The 26,539-nt window shown below is 51.5% G+C and overlaps 2 protein-coding genes across 21 annotated transcripts in view; one reads left to right on the top strand and one right to left on the bottom strand.

Moving 5' to 3' along the window:
- The first annotated feature begins 19 nt into the window (after positions 1–19).
- Positions 20–21,088, top strand: MAP1A (microtubule associated protein 1A). 3 transcript variants are annotated; one of them, XM_003805579.5, is made up of 7 exons: positions 20–683; positions 1,647–1,748; positions 10,114–10,196; positions 10,445–10,585; positions 10,797–18,981; positions 19,123–19,343; positions 19,546–21,088. In XM_003805579.5, exons 1-7 carry the CDS (start codon positions 446–448, stop codon positions 19,699–19,701), a joined length of 9,126 nt encoding a protein of 3,041 aa, XP_003805627.2. In that variant the 5' UTR covers positions 20–445; the 3' UTR covers positions 19,702–21,088. The 3 variants fall into 3 exon arrangements, with proteins under 3 accessions (XP_003805627.2, XP_063452663.1, XP_063452664.1); XM_063596593.1 differs by having other exon boundaries at positions 19,123–21,088; XM_063596594.1 differs by lacking the exons at positions 20–683; positions 1,647–1,748 and adding an exon at positions 7,063–7,172 and having other exon boundaries at positions 19,123–21,088.
- Positions 20,185–26,539, bottom strand: part of PPIP5K1 (diphosphoinositol pentakisphosphate kinase 1) — a 61,568-nt gene continuing 55,213 nt past the window's right edge. For all 18 annotated transcript variants that reach the window (XM_034938637.3, XM_034938632.3, XM_034938636.3 and 15 more), the window contains one exon: positions 20,185–25,041. In XM_034938637.3, the coding sequence (XP_034794528.1) occupies positions 24,239–25,041 (803 nt within the window). In that variant the 3' untranslated portion in view covers positions 20,185–24,238. The remainder of the gene's footprint in view (positions 25,042–26,539) is intronic.

The following is a 26,539-nucleotide window of genomic DNA, read 5'->3' on the forward strand; positions in this document are numbered from 1 at the left end:
ACAGACACACAGACACAGATGGAGGCAACGATACAAACTCGGAGGCAGAGAGGGACAAGATGGCTCCCCTCAGTTCGGGCGAGGCTGCGGAATTGCCAGACAGTACTTATCAGGGATACATCTTAACTAGAAGCTTCTTCCGGCGCCGAGGCAACAGCCTCGCCCCACCAATGGGTCCCCCAGAGACCCCACCCCCGCTCAAGTCTAAGTGGAAGCTCCCGCTGGTACTGGGGAGGGCGTGGTGGGAGGAAGGGGGCGGCCACCACCCTCTAGCCTGGCGAGACCGCAGAGCACGAGCTTCCAGCTCCGGCCCGCCCCTGCGGCGCCTGTGCCACGCCCCCTGACAGGCAGCAGCCAATGAACTGCACCTGCCGCCGGCCTTTAAGAGCCGCGCGCACTCTGCCTGCAGCGGACGCTGCCGGACTAACACTACGCGGGTGTTTCCATGGAGACCGAGGCCGAGCCTGCGCGGCCTCACGGCGTTGCCATGGAGACAACTCCGGGGCTGGGGCTCCGAAGTCCCGGCGCACCGCTGGCTCAGAACCCCGCGGAGCCGCTGTGCGAGGCCGGAGCCGCGGTGGCGGCTGCACGCTGGGACCTGCAGAAGCACTCTTTGCTAATTGTGATCGGCGATATCGGTACAGAGAGTCAGCTGAGGGCCGTGCGGGCCCACCTTGAACAAGGTGAGCCACTGTTCTGGCTGTGCTTCAGGCATCTCTACCCTGTGCTTCTCCGCCTTCTGCATTCAACTACCAATGCATACGTCTGCATCTCCATCCCTAGTTTGCACTTCCTGAGATCTGCGCCCTTGTCACCTGCATCTTCCATGCCATGTGTCCGTATCCTCTCGCTCTACTAACATCTCGCTTGCCCATCCTTCCTGCACACTCCATGGCGTTCCGCAGTCTCCCTGAGGCAGCGGGGCTCTATGCAGCCCCTGGGGCCCCTCTGGTCACACCCTCCACCGCAGTGTTTTGGACCAGGTGTCCTGAAAGTCCTCACCATCCCTGGAGAATCCACGTCCCTATCTTGCTGTATCTTCTTTATGGTCCCTGAACCAGCACGGGGAGCTTTCTGAACGCCCCGTACAAATCTCAAATCTCTGAATGCCAGAAGCCAACCACGAAGTGACCTTCGTGGCTACCAGCTCCTAAATCCTCATCTCCTTCCCCAGTGCTGTGCCTGTGGCTGTGGTGCAGTGCTGCGGAGCCACCTGCGGGTGGAAGCAAGCTGTGGAGGGCTGGGGACAAGGAAGGGAGCACAGAAGGCGAACCTAGAATCCTACTTAGCTGTAAATGTGGGGAAGGTAGCCCTCAGTATCTGGGAATAGGCCCTTAGGTGTCACTTCCACCACAACTGGGGAACCTTACAAGAAAATTCCTACCTATAAACTCATTAATGACCGAGTTTAGTCTAAACTCTGTCCTTCTCCCTCTGGCTCAGGCAAAGCCTAGAAAAGCTGTAAACTGGGAGAAAGACACCATTACTAGCCACCTTTCTTTGAGACATCACTGAGGCTGATCATGGCAACTATCCATATACCCTCCCTCTCCTTACCTGTTCTGTGAACTTGAAAGTGTTCCTGCAGTCTCACCACCCTACAACCTGCAACCTTATCCAGAACCTTCTTTGTTTTTCTCCCACAGGGATTCTCTCCTGGAACATTGACCTGTCATCCTTTGACTTGAACCAACAGTTGAGACTCTTCATTACCCGGCACCTAGCTCACTTCTCCTCAGAGGTCAAAGGTTAGGACTAATGTTTTATTTCAGTCCTTTGGGTAAGAGCTGGTCACAGAAGAGCAGAGGTCCAGTCTCCCTGGGAGAAGTGGCCTTGCGGGAGGTTTGAGTGGAGGAGAAGGGAGGAACTTTATAGAGGAGGAAAATCATGGAATTCCATAGCTGTCCCCACATACCAAATATACTTTGCAGACATGGTTTGATACTGGAGGGAGACTGGAGAACATAACTTCTCCTTGAGAAGAGGGTTGTTTGTGGATAGCTGTTGACATGCACTAAAGAAATGAGGGACTCCTCTTAGTGATCAGTCATCTCTCACGCAAAAATTCACTCTCTTCATTTGTGTTCCCCTTTCTGCATACCCCGGGTCTCCCTGCTTCCCTTTACAGACACCCCAGAATCCCCCATTCATCTTCCTTGACCCTTGTTTAGCATTTTTATTTAGGCTGCACAGGTTTCAGGGTTTCTGGTTCCTGCTTTGGCTTAGCCAACAGATCTCCAGGGCAGAGCAGAATCTTGGTACTTACATGATGATGGGCACCATCAAATCCAGAGTGGAAGGAGGGGCTCCTGAATTTACTGCTACAAGATCAAGTTGTACTCTGAGATTTGGCCCAGATCAAAGCTCACATAATGCAGTTTCCCATTCTGCTGGGTGGGAGGAATGGGTGGGTTAGAGATTTGAGAAAATAAGATGTTAGGCACTACCATTCCATGACAGATGTCTGTGAGGTGACTACGGAAAGCTCTACATGCTATTATAAAAGAACTAAGGCCGGGCACAGTGCTCACACCTGTAATCCCAACACTTTGGGAGGCTGAGGCGGGGAGATCACCTGAGGTCGGGAGTTCGAGGCCAGCCTGACCAACAGAGAAACCCCGCCTCTACTAAAAAATACAAAACTAGCTGGGCGTGGTGGTGCATGCCTGTAATCCCAGCTACTCAGGAGGCTGAGGCAGGAGAATCGCTTGAACCCGGGAGGCAGAGGTTGCAGTGAGCCAAGATCGTGCCATTGCACTCCAGCCTGGGCAACAAAAGTGAAACTCCATCTCAGAAAAAAAAAAAAAAAAAAAAAAAAAAAGGAGCTAGGCATCTAGTCATGTTATTGGAAAATGTTGACACACCAATCCATCAGCTTAATGGAATATAAAATCCATCCAGGTCAACAGCCACTGCAACTGAATGATTGAATTCATGTCTTATACAGATAATTCTCAATTACTCAGTATAGTAGTCACCTTTCCTTAATTATCTCTCCTCCTTTTCCACTGCTCCTAACTGCCAAATCTTTGATCACTTCCTGATCACTGATACTTATAGATGCTGCTAGGAAGTTGGAGAAAATAAGGCTAATATGACTAAAGCTCCATTAGCCTAGGAATATATACAGCAATTTTATATTAATATATGTGAGGCTGACATCTTCCTGATGTGACTGGCTTCCTGTAAAGCAGGCTACTCACTCTTTTGAGAATGTTTCTGTTTAGAATTACTCATGTCGTGGCTTCCTCCATTTATCCCCAATGATGAAAATCGGCAGTTTTACCACTTAGTACTCCTAGGAGCTTTGGTGCAAGGCCAGATACAGGGATGACAGAGGATGAAATTAATGACTGAACAGAAGTTTGGGGATTATCTGCTGATGTTAATAATTCACACTGAATGCTCTAACCTTGTCCTTTTGGCTACAGAGACTTGAGAGTAGGCTGCTTTCTGGAATAATGTAAGAAATGAAAAGAAGTTAAACCAAAGTACTTAGCCATTCTTCAGATTAAGATGCAGTGATACTTGGGAAGACACTTACAGGGAGATACATAGTTATTCTCAGGCACTTCTTAGAAATGAGCATTGATATATAAACACCTACTAGGCCCTTTCCATCAAAGAGTTTGTCTGTGGTGTCCTCAAAGAGCTTAGGGCTATGTACCCTAGATCAGAGCTTACTTTGGCATACTGCATATTTTTAGGTTTGGACATTTTTATCATGGTCTGTCTATGTCACAGGAGAATAGTAGAGAATTTCCTGGAAAAACCCACACAGCTCAAGACAGCCACAGCCCCACCCCTGCTGGCTCCTCTTTCAGCTGTCCCCACAAACAACAGTCAGCCCAGAGCAGCTGCAGACACTGCCCCTCCCTCCAGCCTTCTGTTAGTGAGGACGCAAAGGGGACCAGGCAGCTGGGATGAGTTCAAGGGGATATGCCAGTGCCTTATGGCTTGACTACCCCACAGGCTGGGCCACCATTCCTATCACCTATCCTCAAGCCCTGGGCCAAAATGCTGAGAAAGCAGACAAAAATGTATCCTACAGTGACAAGGAGAGTGCAATTATTCCTAGGCACTGCTCCCTCCACATTGACATACCCATACACAGAAAAGAAGGGACCCTCTGATAAAGAGTCAGTGGCCCAGCTCCTTCTAGTGGTCAAGTCTGGTAAAAGCTTTCAAAGGTGATTTTTGCACCAGGTAGTCTCTCCAGTGGTGACTTTCTAACCCCTACAAAAAATCTGGATCTTCCGAGCATTCTAATACAAATCCAGAAACAATTAGGACAGTGGAAAACTGAGTTTCAATAACTCTCTGATTCTTTTACTATTGGATACCTATAGGAAATAGAAGGGGGCTCATAATTCATAACTAATATTCTAAGACTCTAAAAAACACAGGGCCGGGCATGGTGGCTTATGCCTGTAATCCCAGCACTTTGGGAGGCCGAGGTGGGTGGATCACTTGAGGTTAGGAGTTTGAGACCAGCCTGGACAACATGTTGAAACCCTCTTCTACTAAAAATACAAAAATTAGCCAAGGGTGGTGGTGCACACCTGTAATCCCAGCTACTCGGGAGGCAGGAGAATTGCTTGAACCCAGGAGACAGAGGTTGCAGTGAGCTGAGATCATGACATTGCAGTCCAGCCTGGGCGACAGAGCTAGACTCCATCTCAATAAATAAATAAATAAAAATACAGGCTGAGGGACCAGTCTGGAGGCCTTCGGTCTGACTCTCCATTTCCACTGACGGACTTAGGAAGTGATAGCTCTATTACTTCTACCAATACAACAGTTACCCTGAATTAATACAGCAGCTCATTAACCCCTGGAACCGGGGTCTGCATTGCTGTCTGAAATGGGAAAGCAAGGACATGAATAGGACTTCAAATCTCATACTGCAGGCATCTTTAGTTCTGGGTTTACCTGGGAGCTAAGAGTACTCCAGAGTTGATCTGGTCTGAGATCCTGATTTATGATTTCCTTGATCACCTAGATGACCTCTCAGAAATCTTCCACAAAAGGGAGAAAGACTTCCAGTGGCATTTGTACATTGCAGATTTGGAAGTCTAGGAATGAAGAAGCATTTTTTTCATCTTTTATACAATTCAAACCTCACAGCATTATCGGAGGATAGTACTAATATTATACTCATTTCATAGTTTATGAAGTAGGCTCTGAGAGAGGTTAAGTCTCTTGTTTAGCAGCATGATTAGTAAAATGGTGGATCAAGTCTCAAATCCAGGGTTTCATATCTTACTTTGTATCTCAGCTCAAGCCTCTCTTTCTTCTTTGGCATCTCACCATTTCATTGCAGCAGAGCCTAGGAATACAGCAGGTGGAGAGTTGGTTGTGGTGGGTAGCTGTTCAGAGGGTGAAGGCTGAAGGAAAACTCCACTGTGAGTTGGCACCATGCCCAGGGTGTGGCCCTTGGGGGTGGCAGCTGAGAATATGGGTGGGCTCTATATTGGTCTGGGAAATGTTATTTTGTTCGTAAACTAAATGTCTACTTAAGTTTCCCTCCTAACACACTCCAGAAAGCCCTAGAAAGCAGGGAGGAGATAGAAGGCTTGAGGTGGGAGGAAATAAGAACGATGAAGTTGCAGAAGAGGGGTATTTCCCTTTTGTGATGCTCGGAACTCAGCCTGGTTTTCCCTGTGTATCTCTGCAGATGGCCGCTTCTACCCAAACGGGGTTGTTGCCATTGTTGCGGATTTGCATCCCCGGATCTAAGCAAGGATTGCTCCCCTTTTGTCCCCTCAACCCCCAAGAGTACTAGTGACTCAGCTCCTCCTCTCCTCTGGCTGCAATTAAGGGGGGATGGGGGATGCTGAGAGCACAGACTATTTTGGCTTTTCTGACCTTCAAAAGTAACTCTTGGCAGCCTGGGGCAAGGGTGGGGCTAGTGTTTGGGTGTGAGTGGGTGGCTGTGATTGTGAGGAAGGCCTTAGGAGCTGGCCAAACTGGGGAGGGTGGATGGGAAGAGGGCAGGGAAGGACTATGTCAGAGCATGAGCATCCTCGGGTTGGAAGGAAGTGCTACCACTCTCCAGATCCTTCCTTTGAGTCCTAGAGCGCTTTACTAAATCTGAGATGGAGGTAGAGACTAAGGGAAACAGGATCAACATTAGAAAGATCCAAATAATATAATATAGAAACAGCAAAGAGACAAGGAGAGAGCAAGAACCCAACCACCCTACAAAGTCATTATAGGGTTTTTTTAATCTAAAGAGTACTTCTGTTACATTTAATAATTGGCCTACAACCTTGCTTGGGCCGGAGGCCCTGGTGATCCTTCTTGGTCCTTGTTAACTCCTTCACTGTAAGGCAGAAAGCTCCCTGTCCCTTCAGGGACTTGTCTCTTCATATCCAATGACTCAAGAATCCCAAGAATCAGTGCCTGTGTGGTTACTGTGTTATGCTGCATTCCCATGAAACTTCATGTAGCTCTCAGGGTCCCTGTGCCCCACCCCAACAGGCTAGGGACCATGTGTCCACTCCGGAATTTCAAACTACCCTCTAACCCTAAAATAAGACTTATTTCTGCCCTCCTTGGTTTCTGTAGTGCTGAGGTTCAGAAGAAGGCAGCACATCTCCGCATCCCCAACCTTTGTCTTAAGCAGTTCCCCACACCTACCCCATGCTTTTGGGCCCCCAGCCTTTGTCTCCTGCTCCTCCAGGGATTGAAGGTCACTCCCTGGATCCATCTGAGGAGAGAGGCAGCAGATGGTTTCTAAGAGAAGGGGGAGAGCCCACGCAGCCCATGCCTCCTATAGCCTCGCTCTGTGCCCTAGCATGGGGCTTTGGTCTTTTGGCTGATGCTAAAAGAATATTTCCTAACTAAGCAGGGTTGGGAGAGAAAGGTCCTATGGGCCATAGGACATTGCAGAGGCTCCTTGAGCTGCTAGACAATCCCTCAGCCCCACAGAGCCAAGCAAAAGCACTGGAGCTCAGACGTCGTGAAGGCAAAGAAACAGTTAAGTCTCCAGTGCCTCGTCACGGACCAGCCCCTCTTCCCCGCCCTGGCGCCGCCCTCCTCATCAAGCACCCCCCTCCCCCCCCCCCGCCCGCCCCACTCCCACCCCAAGTGCTGCAGACTCTTCCCTGAAGCTGCCGGCTGAGGCCGGAGCTGCCGCCTCCATGAGAGGCTTCCTCCTACACCCCAGGGTAAGAACCGAACCAAAGGGCTTGGCATGTGGGGGTACACTGTGATAGGGAGGCGGGATGGGGGTCATGGAAAGGGTGCTGGTACCTAATCTGGCGCGTGTAGAACCAGCCCAGTGGCAGTAGGCAGGATGGGGAAATGGAGAGAGAAGATGAACGTTACTGGCTGTGGGCCCAGCCTGGACCCAGAACCAGAGGCCACCAGGGGCTGTGACAGTCCACCTCTCCAGCTGGGCGGGGATGGGAGACATCAGCCTGGGACAGCAGCAGAGGGTGGTGCCACTGGCTCTGCCTGGCAGCCCAGGATGCTGGAGGAGTTTGGGGGCTATGTTTCTGGTCAGAGGCAGAAGAATCTGAGAGAAAGGGGGATGTTATGGGAATGTGCCTAATAGGAGGGCCCCTGGGTGTCAGCTGCTGGATTGCTCAGCTGCTCCTATGCTGGGGGTGAGCGGGGCAGTGAGTTTTTGCCAAGTAAGGGAAGGTGGGGGACACTATGGAAAAGAAGGGAGGAAAGGGTCACTAAGACGTGGCACGCGCCTCCTTACAGACCAACCGGTTTGCAGTGGGCTCCCCCACCCTATTCCCTGCGGCTAGCTTTAGAATGGGACTCTAAACCCCCCTTTCTGGCCCTGCTGAGGCCACTCTGGAGACGGAGAACTCCCTCCCCAGCGGCTGCCCTGCATTTCCAGTCGTGTCAACCCCACAGGTTCCCAGTCTCAGCCCTACCCCCACCTCATCTCTGCTTCTCTTCCCAAGATGGGGGCTCTTGAACAGAGGAGCCAGTTTCTTCTCTCTCTCTGCATCCCGCCATCCCCACCCCCCATGCAGAAGCAGCCAAGAAAATGACTTGTCATGCTGGGGTGGGGGGTGGGGGCGGAGCTGGAGCCGGAGCTCAGCGCGCACACTCACACACTGCGGCAAACTGCAGCTGCCCAAACGGCCCCCCTCCCCTTCTGCCTCACTGCGGAGACACCTGCCCTCCTGCCTGCTCAGCCTCTGCACCGCAGCCCACCCCCCCCCTCCCACTCCAGCACTGGCTGAGCACTGTGTGTCCCTGCCTCACAAGATGGTCCTCTCTAAAGAAAAAGGAAAAAACGAGTCAGTTCCCTTCAGTGAGAGAGCCAGGGGAGCAGAAGAAACGGCTTTCTCCCAGGCCTGAAAAAGAGAGGCACAGGATATAAACCATGTAATTTCAAGTCAGAACCACTCCCAGGGATAGAGTGAGGAACAGGACCTCATGCCAGGACAGGAACTGGGATCATAGAAGTCTTGTGGTGATAAATGGGGACCGTGAGGAATGGTTGGGGGCAGGGAGGGGTAGATAGAAAGCAAATCAGTGTGTGCTATAGATATTTGTCTTTCTGACCCTCCTACCTCAAATTTATGACCTTATTTGTGTGGAGGGAGCTCTTGTCTTTCTAAATCTGAACGACTTACGGCTGGCAGCTTCCCGAACCTTGATATCCCTCACCTGCCCCAAGCCCTGCCCTTGCCTACATCTGAGGTGGCTCTTGTCCTCTGAATTTATCTCAAATGTTCCCTCAATTCTCAAGTGAATAGAAGGGAACCCTTGAATTCCCCTTTGGCCCAACACACGCTGTATGGGGTTTGGTCTTCTGACACCATCGTTCATTTCCCCCACAGCTGCATCTGCAGCCCTGTGCTGCCAGATCTGCCTGATCCTGGCACCATGGCTCTGCCTCTTAACAAAGGCCCTGGCCCCAGGCTTCTCTTGTCCAAGCACCAGAAAGAAGAGAGAGCTGGGTCACAGAAGAGGGTCTAAGGGACAAATTATGGACCCTCCCACCAGTATCCTCCAGACAGCCCACTGCCATCTGTTGGATGCTCTGTGAGGTTAATGCCACTATGTACTGCAATTGGAAAGGGGATTTGGCAAGGAAGGGCGGGTGCAGGGGATGGCAGCATTCTTCTTCAGCATCTTCTGTCTGATTTGCCACTTTCTTTCTTTGCTGAATTGTTTGGTGTTTCATTTGAGGCTGGAGAAGGGAAATAGGGGATTTGGGGATGCCTTATCTTTCTCCATGGCCTGGGGAACACCCTGAATCTCTCCTTCCTTATTAATGTGTTTCTTGTTCAAGAACCTTTCACTCCCCATGTCCGTGGTAGAGGCCCCTAGGAGGGGGGCAAAGATGAGAGAAGAAACTGTTCACAATGAATGGGTTGTGGGGTAGTGAATCTGGCCTCTCTGAAACTTTGGGACATGAAGATCAGGTTGGAGTGGGTGTTGTGAAAACTTCCGAGCAGGAACAATATGATTGTGTGCATGTGTATTAGTGCAGGCTTGGCCTCTGAGGAACCAGAAGACAGAAAATGAAGTTATAGTCCTATGTCTATTCTTTGAATCATAAAACCCCAAAAATTTAGATAGCACAGGCTTCTCCGGGTCTTCTGGAACAGGAATTCTGGCCTTGGATGGCAAGAAGGGTGGGGAGTCTGTACCACACAGAAGCTCCTATTTCCTTATTTCTAGACACTCTGCGGGCAGGAAAGCCCAGGGCAGAGGCAAGCCAGGAAGGAGAAAGGGAAGTGAGGGTCATCATCCCAGGGGCCCTCTCTCCAGCTGAGCCCCCCATCCCCAGGCAGCACCAGGAACTTAGTGCTCGAGAAGGACAAAAGCTTCTTGTCAATAGGGCAGTCTGAGGCCATAGTTCCAGGCAGAGGGATGGGGGCACAGGCAGCAGAGGGTGTGGTAGATGAAGGGAAGGAGAGGACAGCCAGTGTGGGAGAGGGGAGGTGGAAACCCTCTAAGGGAAGGGCTGGATGAGCCAGTTCCTAGACCTTACTCAGCAGTATCCAAGGTGGCAGGGCCTAAGGATACCTTCTCTTTCGTCTAAGCCCCATTTCGTGATAGCACATTCTTTCCTCTCCTGCACCACAATTTCTATACCTATTCTCAATATAAATTCCTACATCTCTCCCTCAGGCCAGAGGACCCTTTGCCACCAGAGTGAGATCCTAGAGACCATCATCCTGGTAAATCCCAGTGCAGACAGCATCAGCTCTGAGGTAAGGCCAGGGCCTGTGCCTTGCCAAACAGGCCTGGTGCAAGTGCTATACCCACCCTTGCCAGTGCTACCACTATTAGGCCAAGAATTCCTCTCTCTGCCATCTAAGCTGACGTATTGTCTCCAGCCCACTCTGGAGGTGTTATGAGGGACATAAGTTGGGAGCATGTTCTTGAGGTACTGAGGGGCCATTCATTGCCTTTCCCTGGATTTCCTATATCTGTGACCACTCCCCTTCTTCCATTCCAGGTTCACCATCTTCTTAGCAGCTCATCAGCTTATAAACTACTAATCTTGAGTGGGCAAAGTTTAGAGCCTGGGGGAGACCTCATCCTACAGAGTGGCACCTACTCGTATGAAAACTTTGCCCAGGTCCTTCACAACCCCGAGGTAAGTTCCATGCCAGAGTGTCTGGGAGAAAGGGTAGCACTAGAGCTGTGGGAGGGATCTAAGGGAAAGTCTCATATTGCTTGACCATGGGGGGCCCTGGCAGAAAGGTAAGAGTCCACCTTGGAAAGAGGTGAAGATTAGGGTACTGAATCTAAGTCAGACCAAAACAACTCTAGTGACCTGATCAGGTTTCTATCTCCTATTCTTCTAGATTTCCCAATTGCTCAGCAATAGAGACCCTGGGATACAGGCCTTCCTTACCGTGTCCTGCTTAGGGGAAGGTGATTGGAGCCACCTGGGATTATCCAGTTCCCAAGAGACCCTGCACCTCCGGCTAAACCCTGAGCCCACTCTGCCCACCATGGACGGCGTGGCTGAGTTCTCCGAGTATGTCTCTGAGACTGTGGACGTGCCATCCCCATTTGACCTACTAGAGCCCCCCACCTCAGGGGGCTTCCTCAAGCTCTCCAAGCCTTGTTGCTACATCTTCCCAGGTGGTCGTGGGGACTCTGCCCTCTTTGCTGTCAATGGTTTCAACATCCTGGTGGATGGTGGCTCTGATCGCAAGTCCTGTTTTTGGAAGCTGGTACGGCACTTGGACCGCATTGACTCGGTGCTACTCACACACATTGGGGCAGACAACCTGCCAGGCATCAATGGACTACTGCAGCGCAAAGTGGCAGAGCTAGAGGAGGAGCAGTCCCAGGGCTCTAGCAGTTACAGCGACTGGGTGAAGAACCTTATCTCTCCTGAGCTTGGAGTTGTCTTTTTCAACGTGCCTGAGAAGCTGCGGCTTCCTGATGCCTCCCGGAAAGCCAAGCGTAGCATTGAGGAGGCCTGCCTCACTCTGCAGCACTTAAACCGCCTGGGCATCCAGGCTGAGCCTCTATATCGTGTGGTCAGCAATACCATTGAGCCACTGACCCTCTTCCACAAAATGGGTGTGGGCCGGCTGGACATGTATGTCCTCAACCCTGTCAAGGACAGCAAGGAGATGCAGTTCCTCATGCAAAAGTGGGCAGGCAATAGTAAAGCCAAGACAGGCATCGTGCTGCCCAATGGGAAGGAGGCTGAGATCTCCGTGCCCTACCTTACCTCTATCACTGCTCTGGTGGTCTGGCTACCAGCCAATCCCACTGAGAAGATTGTGCGTGTGCTTTTTCCAGGAAATGCTCCCCAAAACAAGATCTTGGAGGGCCTAGAAAAGCTTCGGCATCTGGACTTCCTGCGTTACCCTGTGGCCACGCAGAAGGACCTGGCTTCTGGGGCTGTGCCTACCAACCTCAAGCCCAGCAAAATCAAACAGCGGGCTGATAGCAAGGAGAGCCTCAAAGCCACTACCAAGACGGCCGTGAGCAAGTTGGCCAAACGGGAGGAGGTGGTAGAAGAGGGAGCCAAGGAGGCACGTTCAGAGCTGGCCAAGGAGTTAGCCAAGACAGAGAAGAAGGCAAAAGAGTCATCCGAGAAGCCCCCAGAGAAGCCTGCCAAGCCTGAGAGGGTGAAGACAGAGTCAAGTGAGGCACTGAAGGCAGAGAAGCGAAAGCTGATCAAAGACAAGGTAGGGAAAAAGCACCTTAAAGAAAAGATATCAAAGCTGGAAGAAAAAAAAGACAAGGAGAAAAAAGAGATCAAAAAGGAGAGGAAAGAGCTCAAGAAGGATGAAGGAAGGAAGGAGGAGAAGAAGGATGCCAAGAAGGAGGAGAAGAGGAAAGATACCAAACCTGAGCTCAAGAAGATTTCCAAGCCAGACCTAAAGCCCTTTACTCCTGAGGTACGTAAGACCCTCTATAAAGCCAAGGTCCCTGGAAGAGTCAAAATAGACAGGAGCCGTGCTATCCGTGGGGAGAAGGAGCTGTCTTCTGAGCCCCAGACACCCCCAGCCCAGAAGGGAACTGTACCACTCCCAACCATCAGTGGGCACAGGGAGCTGGTCCTATCCTCACCAGAGGACCTCACACAGGACTTTGAGGAGATGAAGCGTGAGGAGAGGGCTTTGCTGGCTGAACAAAGGGACACGGGACTAGGAGATAAGCCATTCCCTCTAGACACTGCAGAGGAGGGACCCCCAAGTACAGCTATCCAGGGAACACCACCCTCTGTTCCAGGGCTGGGACAAGAAGAACATGTGATGAAGGAGAAAGAGCTTGTCCCAGAGGTCCCTGAGGAACAAGGCAGCAAGGACAGAGGCCTAGACTCTGGGGCTGAAACAGTGGAAGAGAAAGATACCTGGGAGGAAAAGAAGCAGAGGGAAGCAGAGAGGCTCCCAGGCAGAACAGAAGCCAGAGAGGAAAGTGAACCTGAAGTAAAGGAGGATGTGATAGAAAAGGCTGAGTTAGAAGAAATGGAGGAGGTACGCCCTTCAGATGAGGAGGAAGAGGATGCGACAAAAGCTGAGGGTTTTTACCAAAAACATATGCAGGAACCCTTGAAGGTAACTCCAAGGAGCCGGGAGGCTTTTGGGGGTCGGGAATTGGGACTCCAGGGCAAGGCCCCTGAGAAGGAGACCTCGTTATTCCTAAGCAGCCTGACCACACCTGCAGGAGCCACTGAGCATGTCTCTTACATCCAGGATGAGACAATCCCTGGCTACTCAGAGACTGAGCAGACCATCTCAGATGAGGAGATCCATGATGAGCCGGAGGAGCGCCCAGCTCCACCCAGATTTCATACAAGTACATATGACCTGCCCGGGCCTGAAGGTGCTGGCCCATTCGAAGCCAGCCAACCTGCCGATAGTGCTGTTCCTGCTACCTCTGGCAAAGTCTATGGAACGCCAGAGACTGAACTCACCTACCCCACTAACATAGTGGCTGCCCCTTTGGCTGAAGAGGAACATGTGTCCTCGGCCACTTCAATCACTGAGTGTGACAAACTTTCTTCCTTTGCCACATCAGTGGCTGAGGACCAATCTGTGGCCTCACTTACAGCTCCCCAGACAGAGGAGACAGGCAAGAGCTCCCTGCTGCTTGACACAGTCACAAGCATCCCTTCCTCCCGTACTGAAGCTACGCAGGGCTTGGACTATGTCCCATCAGCTGGTACCATCTCACCCACCTCCTCACTGGAAGAAGACAAGGGCTTCAAATCACCACCCTGTGAGGACTTCTCTGTGACTGGGGAGTCAGAGAAGAGAGGAGAGATCATAGGGAAAGGCTTGTCTGGAGAGAGAGCTGTGGAAGAGGAAGAGGAGGAGACAGCAAACGTAGAGATGTCTGAGAAACTTTGCAGTCAATATGGAACTCCAGTGTTTAGTGCCCCTGGGCATGCCCTACATCCAGGAGAACCAGCACTTGGAGAAGCAGAGGAGCGGTGCCTTAGCCCAGATGACAGCACAGTGAAGATGGCTTCTCCTCCACCATCTGGCCCACCCAGTGCCACCCACACACCCTTTCATCAGTCCCCAGTGGAAGAAAAGTCTGAGCCCCAAGACTTTCAGGAGGCAGACTCCTGGGGAGACACTAAGCGCACACCAGGTGTGGGCAAAGAAGATGCTGCTGAGGAGACAGTCAAGCCAGGGCCTGAAGAGGGCACACTAGAGAAGGAAGAGAAAGTTCCTCCTCCCAGGAGCCCCCAGGCCCAGGAAGCACCTGTCAGCATTGATGAGGGACTTACAGGCTGTACCATTCAACTGTTGCCAGCACAGGATAAAGCAATAGTCTTTGAGACTATGGAGGCAGGAGAGCCCACAGGCCCAATTCTGGGAGCAGAAGCCCTTCCCGGAGGTTTGAGGACTTTACCCCAAGAACCTGGCAAACCTCAGAAAGATGAGGTGCTCAGATATCCTGACCGAAGCCTCTCTCCTGAAGATGCAGAATCCCTCTCTGTCCTCAGCGTGCCCTCCCCAGACACTGCCAACCAAGAGCCTACCCCCAAGTCTCCCTGTGGCCTGACAGAACAGTACCTACACAAAGACCGTTGGCCAGAGGTATCTCCAGAAGACACCCAGTCACTTTCTCTGTCAGAAGAGAGTCCCAGCAAGGAGACCTCCCTGGATGTCTCTTCTAAGCAGCTCTCTCCAGAAAGCCTTGGCACCCTCCAGTTTGGGGAACTAAACCTTGGGAAGGAAGAAATGGGGCATCTGATGCAGGCCGAGGACACCTCTCACCACACAGCTCCCATGTCTGTTCCAGAGCCCCATGCAGCCACAGCGTCACCTCCCACAGATGGGACGACTCGATACTCTGCACAGACAGACATCACAGATGACAGCCTTGACAGGAAATCACCTGCCAGCTCATTCTCTCACTCTACACCTTCAGGAAATGGGAAGTACTTACCTGGGGCGATCACAAGCCCTGATGAACACATTCTGACACCTGATAGCTCCTTCTCCAAGAGTCCTGAGTCTTTGCCAGGCCCTGCCTTGGAGGACATTGCCATAAAGTGGGAAGATAAAGTTCCAGGGTTGAAAGACAGAACCTCAGAACAGAAGAAGGAACCTGAGCCAAAGGATGAAGTTTTACAGCAGAAAGACAAAACTCTGGAGCACAAGGAGGTGGTAGAGCCGAAGGATACAGCCATCTATCAGAAAGATGAGGCTCTGCATGTAAAGAATGAGGCTGTGAAACAGCAGGATAAGGCTTTAGAACAAAAGGGCAGAGACTTAGAGCAAAAAGACACAGCCCTAGAACAGAAGGACAAGGCCCGGGAACCAAAAGACAAAGACTTAGAAGAAAAAGACAAGGCCCTGGAACAGAAGGATAAGATCCCAGAAGAGAAAGACAAAGCCTTAGAACAAAAGGATACAGCCCTGGAACAGAAGGACAAGGCCCTGGAACCAAAAGATAAAGACTTGGAACAAAAGGACAGGGTCCTAGAACAGAAGGAGAAGATCCCAGAAGAGAAAGACAAAGCCTTGGATCAAAAAGTCAGAAGTGTTGAACATAAGGCTCCGGAGGACACGGTCGCTGAAATGAAGGACAGAGACCTAGAACAGACAGACAAAGCCCCTGAACAGAAACACCAGGCCCAGGAACAAAAGGATAAAGTCTCAGAAAAGAAGGATCAGGCCTTAGAACAAAAATACTGGGCTTTGGGACAGAAGGATGAAGCCCTGGAACAAAACATTCAGGCTCTGGAAGAGAACCACCAAACTCAGGAGCAGGAGAGCCTAGTGCAGGAGGATAAAACCAGGAAACCAAAGATGCTAGAGGAAAAATCCCCAGAAAAGGTCAAGGCCATGGAAGAGAAGTTAGAAGCTCTTCTGGAGAAGACCAAAGCTCTGGGCCTGGAAGAGAGCCTAGTGCAGGAGGGCAGGGCCAGAGAGCAGGAAGAAAAGTACTGGAGGGGGCAGGATGTGGTCCAGGAGTGGCAAGAAACATCTCCTACCAGAGAGGAGCCGGCTGGAGAACAGAAAGAGCTTGCCCCGGCATGGGAGGACACATCTCCTGAGCAGGACAATAGGTATTGGAGGGGCAGAGAGGATGTGGCCTTGGAACAGGACACATACTGGAGGGAGCTAAGCTGTGAGCGGAAGGTCTGGTTCCCTCACGAGCTGGATGGCCAGGGGGCCCGCCCACGCTACACTGAGGAACGGGAAAGCACTTTCTTAGATGAGGGCCCAGATGATGAGCAAGAAGTACCCCCGCGGGAACACGCAACCCGGAGCCCCTGGGCCTCAGACTTCAAGGATTTCCAGGAATCCTCACCACAGAAGGGGCTAGAGGTGGAGCGCTGGCTTGCTGAATCACCAGTTGGGTTGCCACCAGAGGAAGAGGACAAACTGACCCGCTCTCCCTTTGAGATCATCTCCCCTCCAGCTTCCCCACCTGAGATGGTTGGACAAAGGATTCCTTCAGCCCCAGGACAAGAGAGTCCTATCCCAGACCCTAAGCTCATGCCACACATGAAGAATGAACCCACTACCCCCTCATGGCTGGCTGACATCCCACCCTGGGTGCCCAAGGACAGACCCCTCCCCCCTGCACCCCTCTCCCCAGCTCCTGGTCCCCCCACACCTGCCCCGGAATCCCATACTCCTGCACCCTTCTCTTGGGGCACAGCCGAGTATGACAGTGTGGTGGCTGCAGTGCAGGAGGGGGCAGCTGAGTTGGAAGGTGGGCCATACTCCCCCCTGGGGAAGGACTACCGCAAGGCTGAAGGGGAAAGGGAAGAAGAAGGTAGGGCTGAGGCTCCTGACAAAAGCTCACACAGCTCAAAGGTACCAGAGGCCAGCAAAAGCCATGCCACCACGGAGCCTGAGCAGACTGAGCCGGAGCAGAGAGAGCCCACACCCTATCCTGATGAGAGAAGCTTTCAGTATGCAGACATCTATGAGCAGATGATGCTTACTGGGCTTGGCCCTGCATGCCCCACTAGAGAGCCTCCACTTGGAGCAGCTGGGGATTGGCCCCCATGCCTCTCAACCAAGGAGGCAGCTGCCGGCCGAAACACATCTGCAGAGAAGGAGCTTTCATCTCCCATCTCACCCAAGAGCCTCCAGTCTGACACTCCAACCTTCAGCTATGCAGCCCTGGCAGGACCCACTGTACCCCCAAGGCCAGAGCCAGGGACAAGTATGGAGCCCAGCCTCACCCCACCTGCAGTTCCCCCCCGTGCTCCTATCCTGAGCAAAGGCCCAAGCCCCCCTCTTAATGGTAACATCCTGAGCTGCAGCCCAGATAGGAGGTCCCCATCCCCCAAGGAATCAGGCCGGAGTCACTGGGATGACAGCACTAGTGACTCAGAACTGGAGAAGGGGGCTCGGGAACAGCCAGAAAAAGAGGCCCAATCCCCAAGTCCTCCTCACCCCATTCCTATGGGGTCCCCCACATTATGGCCAGAAACTGAGGCACATGTTAGCCCTCCCTTGGACTCACACCTGGGGCCTGCCCGACCCAGTCTGGACTTCCCTGCTTCAGCCTTTGGCTTCTCCTCATTGCAGCCAGCTCCCCCACAGCTGCCCTCTCCAGCTGAACCCCGCTCGGCACCCTGTGGCTCCCTTGCCTTCTCTGGGGATCGAGCTCTGGCTCTGGCTCCAGGACCCCCCACCAGAACCCGGCATGATGAATACCTGGAAGTGACCAAGGCCCCCAGCCTGGATTCCTCACTGCCCCAGCTCCCATCACCCAGTTCTCCTGGGGCCCCTCTCCTCTCCAATCTGCCACGACCTGCCTCACCAGCCCTGTCTGACGGCTCCTCCTCTGAGGCTACCACACCTGTGATTTCAAGTGTGGCGGAGCGCTTCTCTCCAAGCCTTGAGGCTGCAGAACAGGAGTCTGGAGAGCTGGACCCAGGAATGGAACCAGCTGCCCACAGCCTCTGGGACCTCACTCCTCTGAGCCCAGCACCCCCAGCTTCACTGGACTTGGCCCTAGCTCCAGCTCCAAGCCTGCCTGGAGTCATGGGTGATGGCATCCTGCCGTGCCACCTGGAGTGCTCAGAGGCAGCCACGGAGAAGCCAAGCCCCTTCCAGGTTCCCTCTGAGGATTGTGCAGCCAATGGCCCAACTGAAACCAGCCCTAACCCCCCAGGCCCTGCCCCAGCCAAGGCTGAAAATGAAGAGGCTGCGGCTTGCCCTGCCTGGGAACGTGGGGCCTGGCCTGAAGGAGCTGAGAGGAGCTCCCGGCCTGACATATTGCTCTCCCCTGAGCAGCCAGTGTGTCCTGCAGGGGGCTCCGGGGGCCCACCCAGCAGTGCCTCTCCTGAGGTCGAAGCTGGGCCCCAGGGATGTGCCACTGAGCCTCGGCCCCATCGTGGGGAGCTCTCCCCATCCTTCCTGAACCCACCTCTGCCCCCATCCACAGATGATAGGAACCTCTCAACTGAGGAAGTTCGGCTAGTAGGAAGAGGGGGGCGGCGCCGGGCAGGGGGGCCAGGGACCACTGGGGGCCCATGCCCTGTGACTGATGAGACACCCCCTACATCAGCCAGTGACTCAGGCTCCTCACAGTCAGATTCTGATGTCCCGCCAGAAACTGAGGAGTGTCCGTCCATCACAGCTGAGGCAGCCCTCGACTCAGATGAAGATGGAGACTTCCTGCCTGTGGACAAAGCTGGGGGTGTCAGTGGTACTCACCACCCCAGGCCTGGCCACGACCCACCTCCTCTCCCACAGCCAGACCCCCGCCCATCCCCTCCCCGCCCTGATGTGTGCATGGCTGACCCCGAGGGGCTCAGCTCAGAGTCTGGGAGAGTAGAGAGGCTACGGGAGAAGGAAAAGGTTCAGGGGCGAGTAGGGCGCAGGGCCCCAGGCAAGGCCAAGCCAGCGTCCCCTGCACGGCGTCTGGATCTTCGGGGAAAACGCTCACCCACCCCTGGTAAAGGGCCTGCAGATCGAGCATCCCGGGCCCCACCTCGACCACGCAGCACCACAAGCCAGGTCACCCCAGCAGAGGAAAAGGATGGACACAGCCCCATGTCCAAAGGCCTAGTCAATGGACTCAAGGCAGGACCAAGTAAGTATATCATGAAACTTGGCAGAGAGTGTGGGTTAGGGCTGGGTGTGGGCTGGTCAGACTTCAGGAGTGGGACAGAGGGGAAGGTTGCCAAAAGGGTTCTACTTTTCCTCTACAATGAATCCTGGCTTGTCTCTACAGTGGCCTTGAGTTCCAAGGGCAGCTCTGGTGCCCCTGTATATGTGGATCTCGCCTACATCCCGAATCATTGCAGTGGCAAGACTGCTGACCTTGACTTCTTCCGTCGAGTGCGTGCATCCTACTATGTGGTCAGTGGGAATGACCCTGCCAATGGCGAGCCAAGCCGGGCTGTGCTGGATGCCCTGCTGGAGGGCAAGGCCCAGTGGGGGGAGAATCTTCAGGTGAGTAGCAAAGGACACCAAGGAAGTAGTCTGGTCAACGCTCACTCAGAGGCAGTAGTGGATGGAACACAGTCCCTATTTATTAAAGGATGGGCCTTTTCTAAGGGCAGCAGAGCTGCTTCTGAGACCATGAGGTGCCCCTTCCCCCTCACCTACCTTCCCTTTATGTTCTCACATCAGACATATCTTATCTCCCTTCTAGGTGACTCTGATCCCTACTCATGACACGGAGGTGACTCGTGAGTGGTACCAACAAACTCATGAGCAGCAGCAGCAACTGAATGTCCTGGTCCTGGCTAGCAGCAGCACCGTGGTCATGCAGGATGAGTCCTTCCCTGCCTGCAAGATTGAGTTCTGAAAGAGCCGCCCTCCCTTCCCCAAGGATCCACTCCCCCAGCTCCTTTAGAGAATGGCTACTGCTGAGTCCTTTGGGGTTGAGGGAGATGGGAGCTAGGGGGAGGGGAGGGAGATGTCTTGTTGTGGGGACTTGGGCTGGGCTAAATGGGAGGGGTTGTCCCTCCCCATCATCCATTCCTGTGAGGTGTCTCAAACCAAAGTTAACAGGGAGAGGATGGGGGAGGGGACAAATTAGAATAGGATAGCATCTGATGCCTGAGAACCCTCTCCTAGCACTGTCAAATGCTGGTATTGAATGGGGACTGAGGATGGGTCTCAGAGAGCAACCTCCTCCCTCGTAGAGGGAGATTATATCCCCAACTCCAGGGACCTCTTTATCTCAATCTATTTATTTGGCATCCCGGGAAGGATTTCCAATAGTAATTTATGTGACCTGGGGGCAGGATACTGTCAGTGAGGTGCCCAGAGCTGCACCCTTTCCTCCATTTCCCATCCCCCATCTCCTCAACCACCAGGGTCTGAGTTCTAGCAGGGGCCTGGGGGTATCCCACTGCTATACTGTTCTACTGCTTCCCTCAGTATCTGAATGTCTCAATTTAAAACTTGAAGCTCTTTAGACCAATAGACTGGTGAGAGGAGAAAGGAGCTTATCCCCCAGACCCTGCTTTATACATTCACATCCCAGGGCTGTGTCCAGACAGCACAAAATGGCAAGGAGAGCCCAAGCCCCAATGCCAGAATTCTTCCAAACTCCCTGACTCTTTGAAGTTTTTACTCACCCCATTTCAATTATCCTGATCCCTTCTCATCCCCTGCTTGGCTTCTCTGCATGTGGTCATCTGCTGTGGCCTGGTGTTTAATGGGTTAAAAATAAGCCACTGCCTGACATCCCAACATTTGACACCCCAGCAATGTGTGACTCCCCCAACATTCCACTATGCCATCCTGCAGCTGAAATGGGAACACTGGCTGCCTCTCCAAACCCGCTCTTGGACAGAGGATCTGGGAGGTGGAAGCCAGGCCAGAGGACTTGGGGAAAATGAGATGGAGGAAGGAAAAAGGGAGAAGCTGAGCCACAGCTTAACTCCTACAGAGTGAAATGAAAACGGGCTGAAAATACCACCCCAGGAGAGGACCTCGCCCCAAGCAAGCCAGTGAGCAGCCCTGCCAGACTACTGCCAGACTGAGAAACCCAGAAGCTGGTAGTCATGTGGGCTTGCCTTCTCTGCCAAACGACTGGGAAACCAAAATGAGCCCACCTTGTGTTCTTCCTAGCTCCACCCTCCCCATGCTGCTGTGCTCTGCTCCTCCCCACGCTTCCCTGCTATAGTTCCCAGCTGCTGTAACGGAGCCACCTCCAACTCTAACAATAAACCAAGTTCATTGCAGATGGTGTAGTGCTGCTTAGGCTTTTTCTGACTCCATACATGCTTAGTTACTGGGCCCTGGCTTCTACCTCTCTGCTTCAACCAGTATTGAATTTATCTTGGAAGACTCCAGTGCTTTTGATTACTGGAAACACTTGTGCCTGAGTATGAAGAATAGGAGCCTAGGGTGGATACATACGTCTGGTCTGGGGGAGGGAAGAGGGGCAGAGGGCCTCCTGGGGAGGGGATATGCATTCCGTGGGGTCAAGAGTTGAGGACCAAATAACCAGGATCAGCTACCCTGGACAGCCTCTTGGGCTAAAGAGGTAAAAAGCTGAAGGACCCTAAGAGATCCAGAGCCTAATGAGGTTGGAAACAACTCTCCTTGTGCAGTCAGGATTTCCATGGAGTAAAACGGTCGACTTTCCTCCTCCATGGAAACCCTTTATAGTCCTAAGTATGTCAGAAGTGGCCAGGTTATGAATGTGTATACTTGGGGAGGGGCATATTCTAGCCCTGCCACTGTTCTGGGCTCTCTCATGGTAAAGATGTCAAAGGAGCAGAGAAAGGGCATAGCCCCTTTATATAAACTCCTCCTGACACTCCATCAGAGTGAAAAATTAACAGGATGATTCCAAGAACTTGCTGAGAAGGCATGTACCCTCTGGTGCTTCACAGAGAGGGAACCTCTTTCCAGTCCCCCATCCAACACTCTACTTACTCAATAAAGACCTTTTGGGGACCGGGTGTGGTGGCTCACACCTGTAATCCCAGCACTTTGGGAGGCTGAGGCGGGCAGATCACCTGAGGTCAGGAGTTCGAGACCAGCCTGGCCAACATGGCGAAACCCCGTCTCTACTAAAAATACAAAAAAATTAGCTGGGTGTGGTGACGGGCATCTGTAATCCCAGCTACTCAGGAGGCTAAGGCAGGAGAATCGCTTGAACCCCGGAGGCGGCAGTTGCAGTGAGCTGAGATCGCACCACTGCACTGTAGCCTGGGTGACAGAGCGAGACTCTGTCTCTAAATAAATAAATAAATACCTTTTGAGATAGTGGGTTAACTGCCATAGGCTCCTCTTGGGATGCCTGATCTCTCTTTTTTTTTTTTTTTTTTGGAGACAGAGTCTCATTCTGTCACCAGGCTGGAGTGCAGTGGCGCGATCTTGGCTCACTGCAACCTCCACCTCCTGGATTCAAGCAATTCTCCTGCTTCAGCCTCCCGAGTAGCTGGGATTACAGGCATGTGCCACCATGCCCAGCTAATTTTTATATTTTTAGTAGAGACGGGGTTTCACCATGTTGGCCAGGATAGTCTCAATCTCTTGACCTCGTGATCCACCCACCTCGGCCTCCCAAAGTGCTAGGATTACAGACAGACGTGAGCCACCACGCCCAGCTGATCTCTATATTTTTATAGTCTATTTTTGGATGCCTGATCTCTGTATTTTTACAGCCCATTCCTGCTCAACTATAATGGCTTTTGACCGATTCAGATTAATCAGTTACAGACACAATTGACTCACAGTCGTATTCCTTTTTTTTTTTTTTTTTTGAGACAGAGTCTTGCTTTTTTGCCCAGGCTGGAGGGCAGTGGCGTGATTTTGGCTCACTGCAACCTCTGCCTCCAGGGTTCAAGTGATTCTCCTGCCTCAGCCTCCCGAATAGCTGGGATTACAGGTGTCCACCACCATGCCTGGCTAATTTTTGTGTTTTTAGTAGAGACAAGGTTTCACCATGTTGGCCAGGTTGGTCTCCAACTCCTGACCTCAAATGATCTGCCCGCCTTGGCCTCCCAAAGTGCTGGGATTACAGGTGTAAGCCACCGTGCCCAGCCCATATTCATTCTTGAATTCACAAGGACATCACCATCATCCATCACCACCATTCTCATTAGTTTATATTTATTGAGCACTCATAATGTTCCGGCCCCCGACTCCAATGACTGCATTACCCCTCCTACCCACTCCCATTCCCATCCCTGGATCTTTGGAAAAAGCTTCATAATCATATCTGGCCCTCAGACACAATGATATAAGGACAAATTTCTTGGGGACCCTGCAGTGTTTGGTCTTTGGCCAGTCTGTCCCTGGCACAACTACAGAAATAAATAAATATATGTATATATATATATATATATATATATATATATATATATATATATATACACACACACACACACACATATGTATGTGTGTGTATATATATATATTTATTAAACCTTTGCTTGTATCTGTACAATATTGATCTCTGCTGATTGCTTAAAATAGAACCTGATTATCTCTACTACTACAGCATCTCCTAAGCCAAACAGCCCCACCACAGAGGAGGCCCACTTTCACAGACTGGCTAAGAATCCTCTAGAGCATTTTAAGTAGTTGCTCTGAATTTTGCACAGCAGTCTAATACCTACTTTTCCCTAGAGCTATTGCCCAGAGGAACAGGACTGAGGCAGAAGGGGCACTTGGGGATGATATGGAAGGATCTATAAGGCAAGTCTAAAGATTTAGTGGCCATGTCAGATGTTTGGGGAGGGGACTCTATTTTCCAGACATTTCAGATAGCCATCCCGGGCTCACCTGAGGAGTGCTGGCAAAGACAAGAGTCCCCTGAATGCACATATGGTCTAAGCGTACCTTGAGAAGTCGTGAATATTTCCCCAGAAAAGTGAAGACCCTAGAGTCCCCTCTTTTGCATTTGCTGTCGCCAGATGGTGTCTTCAGCAGTGAAGCGGCACTTCCTTTAACAATCTGTGATTTCCTAGGATGCTCAGAGAAGGCTGGGTAATGACAGACCAACCCACCCCAAGGAAATCCTATTCAAGTCTAATGGCTAAGTGAGGAGCCAATGGCTTCTTTGAACCTAAAACTGGCTCCTCCTCAAGCACAGCTCTGGCACAGGTATGCTTCATACAAAGAGAACTACTTCCCCAGACACCGCTGGTGAGAGCTGGCCAGTGAGTTAGCCAACAGAAAAGGTTGCTGGCTCAAATGGCTGGTATAGTGTGATACCACTAATGAGAAAATTAATCACATGTTGCTGGTGGAAGGGGTGAGTGCTGGTCATGGGCTAGAGACTGGCTCTGAGGGTTTGGATCACCAGATGGATGCTGGGCTTGCGGAATACCCTCTCCAGGCAGCTGATCAATCACTTCAGGGACCACCCAGGACTTCTAATTGATCTCCTCAGGGACCTCCTCGGCCTGCAGATCAATCTCCTCAGGGAACTCTTGGGATGGTTTATCAATCTCAGGGATGCCCTGAGATAACAGATTGATCGCAGAAGACTCCTGGGCCAGCCTGCCAACCTCCACAGAGAACTCCTGGTATGGCTGGATGACCTCCTCAGGGATCTCTTCAGCTGGGCTGCCAACTTCTACAAGGGTTTCCTGGACCAAGCTACCAACCCCTACATGGAACTTATGGACCAGCTTGCCAACCTCCACAGAGACCCCCTGGCATGGCTGGCTGACCTCCTCGGAGTTCTCCAGGCATAGCTGGCAAACTTCCTCAGAGACTTTCTGGCACAGTTGGCTGGACTTCTGGCATGGCTGGCTGATGTGAGGGACCTCCTGGCATGTGTGGTTACCATTGTCATGGTTCTCCTGGCATTGCTGGCTGATGTCAGGGACCTCCTGACATGGCTGGCTGAGCGCCTCAGAAATGTCCTGGCATGGCTGGCTGATGTCAGGGACCTCCTGACATGGCTGGCTGACCTCCTCGTATGGCTGGCTGGTTTCCATAGGTGGCACCTGTGGGGACTGATTTGGTTCAAAAAGCTCTTGCTCCCCTTCTATGGAGAGCTCTTGTGCTCCACTCCCAGGGGTCTCCTGGAGCAGCCCAAGGCCTTGATGTTCTTCAGCCATGTGTGAATTTAGGGAGGGTTGATCACTGAAGCCAAATTGGGAGTTACCATCTACTGTAGTAGGGGAAGAAGGACCAGCACTGGACACAGTGCTAGAAGGGCCACTGCTGTCTGTAAAGCAAAGTCAAGAGATCAAGTTAGAGAAGCTGGAAGAGTAGGCTCTACCCTGTGCAGATAGTTCAAATGCTAGAATTGTTGGCCTATGCTACTTATGTCTTGAGGGAAGAGTGTCTAAATTCTTCCTAAGTTAAGCAGAGACTCCTAAGTTTGCTTACCTCAGGAACTGTCACCCTGGCCTAATGTATACTTTGAGAGTAACAATAAGGTACATCTAAGACTTCAGGAGGAGTGCTAAGACCCACTTCATCTGGTTCTTTCACAAATACACTCCCATCCCAATTCCAAGTTCCCAAGGCCTCTCATCCCTACTTTGGAAGCATATGAATACTTTAGCCCAGTGGTTCATAAACAAAATCATGAAAAAATTTTTTAAAATACTAATTTCCAGTTTTCAACTCCAGAGATTCTAATTCTATAGGTTTAGCGTAAAGGTGTAGTTTGGAGGAGGGAGGAGGAAGAAGGCAATATAATTTTGTTGGAACACTCTCATTTGAATCTGATGTACACCTTCTGTTAAGAATCATTCTTTAAAGCAATCAATGTATTTCTGGGGCAGAGGTAATCATTATTTATAGCCCAAATGATAAGTTGGCAGAAGAATGTAGAAAAACCATGTAAATCAGAACAATAGGAAAGAAAATGGTTTACCTGGCTGGGTGCGGTGGCTCACGCCTGTAATCCCAGCACTTTGGGAAGCCGAGGCAGGCAGATCACTTGAGGTCAGGAGCTCTAAACCAGCCTGGCCAACATGGCAAAACCTTGTCTCTACTAAAAATACAAAAATTAGCCAGGCGTAGTGGCGGCTGTCTGTAATCCCAGCTACTCAGGAGGCTGAGGCAGGTGAATCACTTGAACCCAAGAGGTGGAGGTTGCAGTGAGCCGAAATCATGCCACTATACTCCAGCCTGGGCAACAAAGCAAGACTCCGTCTCAGAAAAAAAAAAAAAAAAGAAAATGGTTTACCCAAAAATGGAAGATGGCCATGGAATTTCTACATGGCAGTTCTTAACCTTTCTAGGGGTCAGTGGCCCCTTTGAGGTACTAAGTCATAGATATCTTCCAGGAAAAATCTATATAAGAATATTCACACTAATCTTTACATGTGATTCCTGAAGCTCACAGACCCTACCCTGAAACCACATCTATGGATCCAGAGTTAAGACGCTTGTAAGTCTTGGGACATACAATGTTACAGGCTTGTGCATATTATATACACAGAAAACATTAAAAAACTGATTTCCTACATCCTGACAGTAGTGTAATAAAGACCTCAGAGTCTTCAATTACACTGTGGGATGATTCCTACTCCATCCTCTACTGCTTCATTGCCCTCTAGTATGGGACTAACCTACTTTTCCCTTGGTAAACATCATTTTTGTTGATAATATTATAACGATATATTAAAGCACTATGGTATCCATAACGACAGATTCTGGGAAAAGGGAACATCAGAACATATTGCCATTGAAGAAAACCTTGAAAAGTTGGT

This window comes from Pan paniscus, chromosome 16 (genome assembly GCF_029289425.2).
Source record: "Pan paniscus chromosome 16, NHGRI_mPanPan1-v2.0_pri, whole genome shotgun sequence".
In the NCBI taxonomy this organism is placed as follows: Eukaryota; Metazoa; Chordata; class Mammalia; order Primates; family Hominidae; genus Pan; species Pan paniscus.